We start from the raw sequence: 11,316 nt of genomic DNA, 5'->3' as shown, positions 1-11,316 counted from the left end.
AATACAGTATAAACAGTCCTACCTAGCTCTGTTAGTAGTGTGTTGTGTGTGAGAGAGGGGTACACATCAATGAGGGAAAACTTCACACTTTTGTCCATGTGCAGGTAGACAGCCCAATGTGAATTGTTTGAGGGGTGTATTATTGACTCCCCTGCCAAGAAAATGATCAATCTGATGACAGTGGGAGGGAGCAATTTACTAAGGAGCTTGGCTCTATCCACCCCAATGCTGTGTCTGCTTTAATTGGCTAATCCTTTTCTGCCAAAATTGGTTGGGGGATCAGGGAGAAAAGGACTGGAGAGGATCCGACTCTTGATGTAAAGAGTTGCAAGTATTTCTATGTAAATATCCCTAGCCTTCAGGTGTAGATCTGAATTTGGTGAAATATGTGAAGGGGCCTGTGGGGGTGTGCGTTGGACCCACCCACTGCTGCTCTTCTTGTCCTCCACAAGTTGGAAGATGGCTGTCAGAAGTGCTCCCTGCATGTTTTTAGAGCTCTGGATTTTTCAGGGTTCACAAATTTGCCCTCCAACTTGCAGAAGAGCACAGGGGCTGGAGCTAGCACATCCTTTCTCACTACCCCCCCCCCCCACGTTTTAGATAATATTGAATGTGCCCACCTGAAGAGGTCTTCTGTCTCTCCATAATCCGCATCCACTTTAAAATGGAATTTGTGAGTGTTAACGGAGAAATCTGAGGGCTCCCTTGGACAAAAAACAAGGACACCAGCCAGGAATACAAGAGCAAAACAGCAGCCAGTAAGCTTGGTCTTTATTGAAGACTGCTGCGACAGGACTCCCACCTGCCACAAGGTGGAAACCCCCCCCCCCAACAAAAGAGAACCCAAACTTTTATTAGCTGCTAATCCCCAATTTACACACCCCAAACTACATCACTAATACATCATGAAAGGGGAGGTCTGGTGGCAGTAATCTGAGCATCCTGGACCCTGCCCCATGGTTCCCCTTGCCTTCCACCAAACACCCCTCAAGTGTAACAAAATAGATATTTACATTTCCCTGTTTCCCAGCTAAGTTAATCACACCCTTTTGTCTCTATCTGGGTTTGGTATTTCTGGAATGGCTACCTGTCTGGCACTCAGGTATCAGGATGCCAGGAATTATCACTCAGGCAGAGGGGCTGCTGAGTAGCTGAGCTCACATATCTATATGAATTTCTGTTACATTTGATATTGTGCAGGAAGAAACTGTGATGAAGTGTTTTTTGGGGACAAATCACAAAAGTCACAAAAGTGATTGGGCTGATTTTGGTAGTGGGCTGCATGTGCATGATATCTGCTGGAGGGGCACCCCCCCCAACCTATATATACATTCCTGCAACATGAGGCTACAAGTCTGTAGTGTAAAGACTGGCTTGTAAGGAACGGCGAACTGGGAAAGGCTTGGAAACAGTAACACACACAGTACAAAGGGTGATAATGTCATTCCATTTTTATTTTAGTTTGCAAAGCAGAGGGCACATACAATAGAGAGAGCCCATCGGGGTGGGAGATGATTGGAGGGGAAAGTGATAGCATTAACACAGTATAACTGCTACAAGTCCACTGCAAGCTGTCTGGCATGTCACAGTTTAATAAATAACAAACAAAATGTAGTGGACTGGGTGGGATAAACCACCAGATACTTATTTATTTGAAACCCAACCAATTAGATTTAAGGCTTGTTGGCATTAAACCTACATTTACTGGAGGGCAACTTCAATCAAGACAACATTATCAGGGAGACATCAATTCAGGTTCTCTTTCTGGATTCATTTTCTTTTTATTCTGAAGACAAAAACACAAGACAAAGATCAGATAAAAGCAAGGCTGCACAGGGGGCCATTTCAGTGGCAATGAAGTTGTACAGAGATTCTAGATTCATTTAATTAAGCATGATTAACAAAGCTGGAGTACCAATCCCCAATTTATTATCACTTAGACTAAAAGTTTGTACATGTGATTCCTAAGGAAATTTCAGAGGCAACAGCAAATGAATTTGATATTTAAGTTTTTTAAGTACATTTTTATTCTCTGACATTACTTCCATGTTGTCTATTGAGCATGTGGTGGTGATGGGAACACGTGATCTGACTGTTCTTCACTGCTAACAGCTGTGTTCTGGCGAGTAAATAATTGTCTCATTGCCCAATGGGGTTGGTCTTGCGTGTCCCCATCCCCCAACCCCAGGGCTCCTGTGTCTTTATCAGCTGTAAGGCTATCAGCTGGCAAACTTTCTTGGGCCTTTAGCCTGCAGAATTTCTACTTGTCTTGAGTGCTCTGCCAGAAAACAGTGGTAATACTGATAGAGAACTTGGGCCTTAAATCCAAACACAGACCCAAGTGTAAGTAAGTAAAGGCAAAAGGAAAGAAGGAGGTCATTAAGTGTCTCTAGTAAGTTAAAAATTTACAGATGCCACACAGAAAAGCAGACTGGATTGCTATACAGTGGTACCTCGGGTTAAGTACTTAATTCGTTCCAGAGGTCCGTTCTTAACCTGAAACTGTTCTTAACCTGAAGCATCACTTTAGCTAATGGGGCCTCCTGCTGCTGCCGCACCGCCGGAGCCCGATTTCTGTTCTTATCCTGAAGCAAAGTTCTTAACCTGAAGCACTATTTCTGGGTTAGCGGAGTGTGTAACCTGAAGCGTATGTAACCCAAGGTACCAGTGTACTCCTCACTGTGATGCAGGCAATATGTGGGATTAGTATTTAGTTAAATTATTTGCCTATTAAAAATATAGGTAGAAGCACTGACTTCTCAGCATACATCTAATTTCCCCCTGAACCTAATCACACAGGAGAAAAGGTAGCGTCGCCATGATCTTATCCTCTGCTTGTCTTGGTTCTGGTTAAAAGAAACTAGGCTCTTCCACGGCATCCGTCTATGTTAAAAGTTTAGCATGGAGCTTATTTCTTGCACCAAAGTTTCGTTTAGGGATGCTGCCTCACACCCCGAGCACAGAATATGTTTCTCCAAACCTCCTGACGCAGAAGACAGACATGACACCTTTTCTTTGGGGTCCAGTTATCTCACCCTCCCCACCCACATAAAATTTGCTGCAAGGAAGAGGGGAGATGACAGATGAGGGGGGAGGAAGGAGAGAGGAATCCTCCATGCTTTCAGTTCCCCCTCCAAATTCACATCCAAAATTCTAGCTAAAGTTGCTCCTGTGATGCTATTTTAGCATGACCTATGGACCAAGTCAGTAGAAAATAGAGATTTAAGTTGCAAATCACATATGGAACTCGGTGGGACTTACTTCTGAGTAGACATATATCTACTTCTGCTGTGAGGTTATGACCCTAAACACATTTAGCAGAGAACAAGTCCCATTTAACTTAAGAGGGACTACTTGCCTCCAAAGTAAACAAGCTTAGCATTGGCCTGTAAGCTACTGTGTCTGTGCCAAAAGGAGTCTTTAAAAAGTAGAATCCTAGGATTGGAAGTCTCAGCTTTATACTACTCATTTCCTTAATCCTAGTTTACACAACTTGGTTATGGTGGAGAAGTATTGTGCATGCTGTTTTCCTGCATAATAGCCAGTGATAGGTTGGCCAGGCGTACTGCTAACTCACATGCAGCATGTAAAAAGACAACCCCTGTGATTGTTGCAGGGGGCCACTTAACAGTGAACTGATGAGCATGGAGCTCATCATGGTCTGGGGTTTCCTGCTTCTACACAATTCAGGAATCCTCATATCTATTAAGTACAAGAGGTGGCCTTTATCGGGGTAGTCAATGTGGTCTGCCCCCCCCTCCCCGATGTTGGATTCCAATTTTCACTAGCCCCCCCCCCCCCGCATGTTGAATGGGCAGGGACAATGGGAGCTGCAACCTAACAATACCTGGAAGGCCCCATGGTCTCTCTGTTAGACTTGTCGGAGTGACATTGCCACACTGAGTTTCTCATCTCCACTCCTATACTTTATTACAAATTACTGTGTCTGTTGGGAACAGGGCATTGAGTCTATCTATCCTACTGGTTAACACCATCATTAAATCATGTGGCGACTGGAGCTGGGAAGTGGGGTATTCTCTTGGAGGATGCCAGTCCTTGTCAAAGTGTCACATACAAACCAGTTCTAAGAAGGGAAACTGTTGCTAACATGGTCACAGTAATTGCAGAAATAACTTACTTGACTCGTCTGTTTACGCTGCAGTTGGTTTTGGCTCTGTGCTTGGCTCTTTGCTTGCATCTCCATGGGTTTCTTCAGTTGGCAGGATAAGTGAAAAATCTCCTGATTCTACGCTGATCTCTGGGGCGGCCTCTGAAGTTGGCTCTGTACTTGGCTCCTTGGTTGGCTCTTTGCTTGCCTCTGTGCCTAGCTGAATAAGATGTGAACCTCCTTCTCCACTTCCTTCCCCACTTCCTTCCCCACTTGCTTCCCCACTTGCTTCTCCGCTGGCTTCTCCGCTGGCTTCTCCACTCGCTTCTCCACTCGCTTCTCCGCTTGCTTCGCCACTCGGCTCTTCGCCTGGCTGTGTGCTGGGCTCCTCACTTGGCCCTGCGCTTGGTCCTAAGCTTGTTTCACCAGTCGGCTCTTCTGTGCTTTCTTCGCCACCTGGTTCTTTGCTTGACTCAAGCGTTGTCCCCTCGCTTGGTCCTGTGGTTGGTTCCTGGGTCACAGGGGCAAGAGAAGCCTCTGGAAAATTAAAAACAGCAACATTTATAAAATGCCAGGTGTCTGCTGTTACCAGATATCAAGAACCTGGGTACTGACATACACCAAACTCCTATGGCATTGTACTCAGAAATAATAATCATCCCAGAATGTTAAGGCACGATTAACTTTTCCATCTAGCATTAGAAGAATTTAACAAAATGCTAAAACTAATATTCCTTAAAGTATTTTGCTTACCTTGTATGACCAGAACAAGAGCTAATGCTGAGAGAATTGCAATTTTGGGCAACATTGTTGGCTATCAGCTCCTGGTAATGGGCAAGCAACTGAGAAACAAGCTGAAGTATCCCATGGGAAGTGATCTTCGGTTGTATTTATTGAAGCAAATCCTTTGCCTCCACCTACTCCAAAATCTATCTCCACCCTCAACGGAAGTTGCAAGATGAAACCCTTTAACATACTCAAGACTCAGAATAGGATCAGGAATCACCATTCCCATTGGTAAAATTCCACTTTGCTATCTCAGAACAAGATAACCTTTATGCAATGACCTCAAAGGAAAATTACAGGTGTTTGTTGGGGGGATGGGGTGGGTATAGCAATGGAAAAGACTGACAGAGAATAAGGCCCATAAGAATTTGCTTCTGGCAGTGCTGATTTCTCAAGGCAAATTATCCCAATGCTCTCTGTCTGAGTGTGTTGGATACTGGGGAAAATGACCACTGACTCACTGAAAGTGCCTCTGGGCTGTTGGTGGAAGGTGAAGAATCAGTGGAAATGACTGTGGTGGGATGGGCATGCTATCCCAAAGCTCTCTTTTTAACATACTTTAAATGTCTTCAGTGAATCCCATCTTCACACTTTTCATGCTTTGTTTGTGATCCAAAGGAAATTAGACAAGGCTGTGCTGAATCTTTGCTACTTTTGATTTTCAGGTCAAAAGTAGTTACTTGATGGAGTGGAAATTTCATTTTTAGGCACTACAAATATAATAATTGTTTGTTTGTTTGTTTGTTTGCCTGTTTGTTTGTAAACTGGTTCTTCAGGTGCTATTTCACCACTGTCACCCCTGCCCCCAGCCAACTTTTTCCTTCTTCCCTCTTAGATTAGTTACGTATATCTATTATCTATTAGTAATAATTATTGCCTATCCACCTACTCAGGAATCACATTGTAAGCAGAATGCATGATGTGCTCATTTAGGTTAGGGGTAGGGAATCTGTATTCGTCTAGACACCACAGGACTGCAATGCCCATCATCCCCACCAAGATGCTGCCCTGGTCTGATGGGATCTGGAGTCTTGCAGGTTCTTACTTTTTGGATTAGAAGGACAGTAAAGGCAACTCTCATTTCCTTCCAATAGCTCAGTTGGTAGAGCATGAGACTCTTAATCCCAGGGATGTATGTTTGAGCCCCATGTTGGGCAAAAGTTTCCTGCATTGCAGGGATTGAATTAAATGACCTTTGTGGGCCCTTCTAACTGTACAATTACCCTATATGACTCCATTATTTTCATTCATAAGCTTTGTTTTTAAAACTGCTATAGTGTAATACAACGGATATGCAAACTTGAGTAGATATGGCATCAATTATATTGATGAATGTAATGAAAGGCAAGGTTTCAATTGCCTCTTTTAATTTTATTCCATTTAGTCGAGGGTGTCTGTCAGAGGATGCCACAGAGGGAGGAATCATTTCCTGATTCTGCTTCCGTTTCCCACAAAAGATAGTGATGGCCATAGCCTGGATGGGCTTGAGAAAGGATTAGACAGATTTATGTAGGATAAGGTTACTAGCCACAGTGGCAAAGTTTGACATCCATTGTTAGAGGCAGTAGGCCTCTGAATGCCTCACTGATGTAAACCTCCAGAATGTAATTTGTGTAGTTAAATTTTCACCTCTGTCTTCAGTACATTGTATTTTATTTTATTGCTATGGCCAGTGGCTGGTGCAAATAAAGATTCTTCTGATTCTCTGAATGCCAGTTGCTGTTGTGTACAGGTCCTTCTTGCAAGCTTCCCATAGAGACCAGAATGCTGGACTAGATGGGCCTTTTGTCTGATCCTGCAGTGCTCCTCTTAGTGTTGTGAAAATGCCCTTCTGTGACACAGCTTCATCACACCGGGGGGGGGGGGGATGCCAGAACAGCTGTCTGCAAAATCAAGCCAGGGGGCTGCACCCCTGAACCACCCATTTCCAGGTCAATCCAAAGCGTGTTTCTTCCAAAGCAGATCCCACTGAGCAAAATGGGGCTTATGCTAAGGTTACCAGACGTCCCCGTTTCCTGGAGACAATCACCAGATTTACAAATCAGTCCCCAAACGAAGTCCATTGAAATTGAAAAGTGTCCCCAGATTCACTGAAAAAGAATCTGATAAGCTTAGCTTATGCCCAAATAAGCGTGCTTACTGTTTTACTTGGAGCCAATGGCATAAATTCAACTGGAACGAAGCCACTATATATATATTTAGCATTGAGGCATTTACAGTACAAATGTATGCATGCAGTGCTTTTTTTCTGGGGGGTACGCAGGGGTATGCATACTGTACCCCTAAACATTTTGTGAACTTTTGTCCATTTACTGTATTTATTTTCCCTGATTTGAACTATAAAATTGTGATTTTTCTTGAGTCAAAATGAGAGTACCCCTAAAATAATTTTAAGAAAAAAAGCACTGTATGCATGATTATTCAAAAGTGAGTCCCACTGTGTCCAATGAGGCTTACTCATAAACGAGCTTAAAGTTACAGCCACTGGTCAAGAAGCAGCCTGTTCCTCCTAGTTGACAGTATGATTTTGGGAAGTTGTTATTGTGAGTAGAAAAGGGCACTGTGTGAAAGAGAATTATGACTTCCATCTGACATCAGCCTACAGGGATTACCATACAGGTATTTGTTCTATAAAGTGGGGAACAAATAGTTCACTTAAGAAACCCAGATGAGTCAGTTGAGCTTTCTGGTAGAGAGACTGGAGGCTACTCACTGAGAGAATGTTTCTCCTTTGAGCGAGTTGCGCAACAAAGACACTCAACAGCAGCAGCAGCAGCAGCAGCAGCAGCAGCAGCAGCAGCACAACCCAGCTTTTCTGGAAAGGTGAGAGAGGTGATGACAGCATCTCATTCCTTTCTTATCAGATAAGGACAGTTGTCTGCCCGAAACATCAGCTGCAGGGGTAAGTGGCTCAGCCAGGGTGAGCTGGATTACTCTCTCCAGATAGTTTATAAACTAGTTTCAGATTTTGGTTGGCTAGGTCTAGGTGGAGCTATTCTTATTACTATTATTATTTTAAAAAGATGAGCTATAGTGAAACCTGCATTCTGTAAACCTCTCCTTATCCACCCATGCTATCCATTTCCAGATAGCTTCAAATCTAATCAAAGTTTGTAATGGTGGAAAAATCTTGGGGGCTGCGGAGAGCTATGCATAGATAGCGCTGTGAGAAGGACTGCAGGGAGGTTTGCCTGGCGCCTTCATTACATATCTTTAGGCGCCAGGTGAAAACATCTCTGAAAAACCAGGCCTTGGGCTGAATAACATTCTGTGGACTTTTAAATGTGTTTGTGCGAGGGGGGCTATTGGTTTTTCTGTGCTTTATGTCTTTTGTGTTCTCATTTTGTATTTTTATGTTGTGAACCGCCCTGTGATCTTTGGATGAAGGGCAGTATAAATAAGAAGAAAAAATAGGTGTGTGCTCTGTTTCTGTAAAAAACCTAAATTCTGGGCCAAGTTAATATAAATTGTGGTGTAAAGGAATACCCAATATTGGCCATATTTTGTTTTAAGAACCAGCAATTTTTACTTGCATTTACTGTAAAATGCAAATTTAAAAAATCACTTTTATTTTCAGGCAAGTAAGTCTGAGGTTGTTGGGTTGCTTTTGTTTAATAACAACAACCCTAATGCACCAGTTTTCATTGTGACTGTGTGTGGGCCAGAGGCCACCAGCACGGTGCCCACAAATGCACATGCCTGCTCAGGGGCCTTACCCCACCCCTCTTCTGGCCAAAATTACACTTGAAAGAAGCAATTTGTGGTAGCCAACAGAACAGGTTGCAGCAGGTGCATGCTTGCAGTTTAGTGTGGGGACCACAACAGTTTCTCTGGTTTGCAAATGTGCCCGCAGTCTCCAGACGTTCAGCAGCCCTGGCATAATAGTTCTGGGTCCACAGACAAAGAGGAGGAATGGCCTGAAACAGCTTTATTCTTCGAAGCCTTTAAGTCAAACTTGTGCAACAACATCTAGTGTTTGGATCATGGAATCTCAAGGCAAGTCCTTCTTAATACTGAGGGAATATCTCTAAGTTACAAACTCTGTCATTACATCTTCCCCTTAATTATTAAACAACAATCCTAAATTAGTTACTTGGAACATAAGAGGCTGCCTTGTGCCATTGCTCCATCTAGCTCAGTGTAGCTTATGCTTTTGTGTAAACAGCGAGTCCATGAAGGCTGGGGCCTGGGCCAGTGAATACGATCCCTCTCCACAAGCGGAGCTGCAGGGGGAAAGCAGGGATGGAGAACTCCAGCTCCCATCAGCTGCAGCCAGGGTGGTCAATGGCCAGGGATGATGGGAGTTGTAGTCCAGCAGCGCCTGGCAAGGCACAGGTCTCCCATTGCTGTCACTCTTTCTTGTGCTGCAGGAATTAGTCCTCTCCTATCAGTGGTACTTTGAGCCACTGTTATAAGCAATAATTATAAGCAATTAGCTGTGGCACTAATTAGAAATAAGCAATAGTGACCACCAGGGCCAGACTTTGGTAGCCTTTCGTAAAATGGCACCCTGCGCAAGGCCAAAAATTGGCGCCCCCACCCAAATGGATCTTCTCAACTTTGCACCCCCTCAGCTCAGTGCCCTGTGGGGAGGGGGCGGAACTGTCTGCACCTCCCTAAAGCTGGCACTGTGACCACTTTAGAATCAGTGTCTTAGATTATATTTGTATATTACGGTGGTACCTCTGGTTATGAACTTAATTCGTTCTGGATGTCTGTTCTTAACCTGAAACTGTTCTTAACTAGAGGCATGCTTTTGCTAATGGGGCCTCTTGTTGCCGCTGCGCCACCGGCACAATATTTCCGTTCTCATCCTGGGGCAAAGTTCTCAACTCGAGGTAACTCTTCCAGGTTAGTGGAGTTTGTAACCTGAAGCGTTTGTAACTGGAGGTACCACTGTATTCCTAACTGCTCTGCTTAGAGCAAGCAGTTATTTCCCACCCCTTCCCCTACAGTAAAGAAATGTTGTTTGAATAAGGTAAAAAGCTATTTTCCTTTGTAGGTCTGGTTTGCCCAGTAGTTTCAGAACTGTTCAGTTGCTATTAGGCAATTTCCTTTTCAAGATATTCCTGCATAGCAGACGGAGCACAGCACAGCCAGGTGGCCTTCCCTGGGGGCTTCTGACTCCATTTCCGTTTCCTTCATCCATTGGGTAGATTTTTCTAAGCTTAGTGTTTTGTTCATTGGCAAAGAGAGTCCCAGCTTGCACGACACACTGAACCACAGTTCAAAACAACCTATCGTTTTAATGTGAATGAGGAGCAGACTAGTGCCTGCTGCTCAAAGAGTCCCATGCTGGTCTTTCCCCACTCAGGCAGCAGATGAAACAAGCCAGAGCCAGAGTTGTGCTGTCTCAACCCGGGATGTTTGATCTTGGTCACTTGTGGTGGAGAACAGACCTTGAGCCCAGGTTCTGATAACACAACAAGCCAGATTGTGGCTTGTTTCATCTGCAGTGTGGCAGGAGCAAGGGAATAGTGTAATGAAACTTTTTGAGCACTGTGCACCAACGCACTACTTTTGTGAATGCTCTGGCCCATGGGGGCAGTTTTCACCAAATTGTACCCACTTACCTGATGTCATCTGTGGGGCAGGTAGAGACAGGGCTCAACTGGAATTGGCTGTGTGACTGAGTTCCTATGGGGAACTTGATGGTGCAGACGGCAGTTGATCCCTACAGAAATCAGCTTTGCTGGCCGTGTGCCTGGTGTTTGGGAAAGGCTGAGCTCAGGGCTTGCAAGGCGCTTTGTGCAGCACTTCACATATGCCTGACAGCCAGTTGCTTGTTGGGTGTGTGGAAAGCATTGTGCCAAGTGCTCTGCAAGCCCCAGGCTCAGTGTTTCCCATGTTCTGTGCGCAGGGGTGTTAAAGCCCCATGCGCTTTGGTTCCCAAGCACCAGACAACCAGCTGGCTGTTAGGTGTTGGGAGGTGCTGGGCCAGGGACTTCGACAGGAGGGTTATCGCATCCAGCTGTCAAAGTTGGCCCACAGGGGTGGGAAGATGAAGCCCAAAAGGTTCCCCAGCCCTAGGACAAAAAGGCTTCTCCAAGGGTTCAAATGCAAGAGCACTGATTGGCTGAGTGCTGTGATGCTGCCAAAAAGTTCCCCTCGCTAAACTGGCTGTACTCCTTTTACAAAGCTGCCTTTTGAGAACAAATAATGCGAATTAATACATATGCATCCTACGTATGGGCTTATTCAGAAATCAAGAGTTTCTAAATGCACACAACACATTTTGACATTTATGCAGTACTTTAAACAATAAAACATATACACATCCCATCTGCAGCAGGGGGTGGGGTCGCAGCTGATGGTTGTTGAGCCAGCTTTTGACTCACTGGTGTGCATTTTAATTGTGAGGCACTGAGGAAATCAGACTTGAAACAGAGTGTGAGAATTGGGCTTTTTCCATATTAGTGTAT

General features: G+C 44.5%; 1 protein-coding gene across 3 annotated transcripts; it reads right to left on the bottom strand.

Moving 5' to 3' along the window:
• Positions 1–1,436: 1,436 nt before the first annotated feature.
• On the bottom strand, positions 1,437–10,592 carry LOC310828681 (uncharacterized protein). Of its 3 annotated transcripts, none has more exons than XM_083706428.1 (3): positions 10,468–10,592; positions 4,139–4,645; positions 1,437–1,786 (listed from the first exon to the last, which is right to left on the bottom strand). In XM_083706428.1, exons 1-2 carry the CDS (start codon positions 10,475–10,477, stop codon positions 4,152–4,154), a joined length of 504 nt encoding a protein of 167 aa, XP_083562554.1. In that variant the 5' UTR covers positions 10,478–10,592; the 3' UTR covers positions 1,437–1,786; positions 4,139–4,151. The 3 variants fall into 3 exon arrangements, with proteins under 3 accessions (XP_083562554.1, XP_083562553.1, XP_083562552.1); XM_083706427.1 differs by lacking the exon at positions 10,468–10,592 and adding an exon at positions 8,988–9,325; XM_083706426.1 differs by lacking the exon at positions 10,468–10,592 and adding an exon at positions 4,862–5,179.
• Between the last annotated feature and the right edge of the window lie 724 nt (positions 10,593–11,316).

Source organism: Podarcis gaigeae (genome assembly GCF_964106915.1).
Source record: "Podarcis gaigeae genome assembly, chromosome: 12".
Taxonomy (NCBI): domain Eukaryota; kingdom Metazoa; phylum Chordata; class Lepidosauria; order Squamata; family Lacertidae; genus Podarcis; species Podarcis gaigeae.
The sequence above is the reverse complement of the archived record's forward strand: the minus strand, read 5'-3'. Positions and strand labels throughout refer to the sequence as shown.

Coding starts and splice junctions, on each gene's coding strand:
- LOC310828681 (XM_083706426.1), bottom strand. CDS start 4,916: ATGTTGCCCAAAATTGCAATTCTCTCAGCATTAGCTCTTGTTCTGGTC. Junction 4,646..4,861: donor TCTTGTTCTGGTCATACAAG/GTAAGCAAAATA, acceptor TTAATTTTCCAG/AGGCTTCTCTTGCCCCTGTG.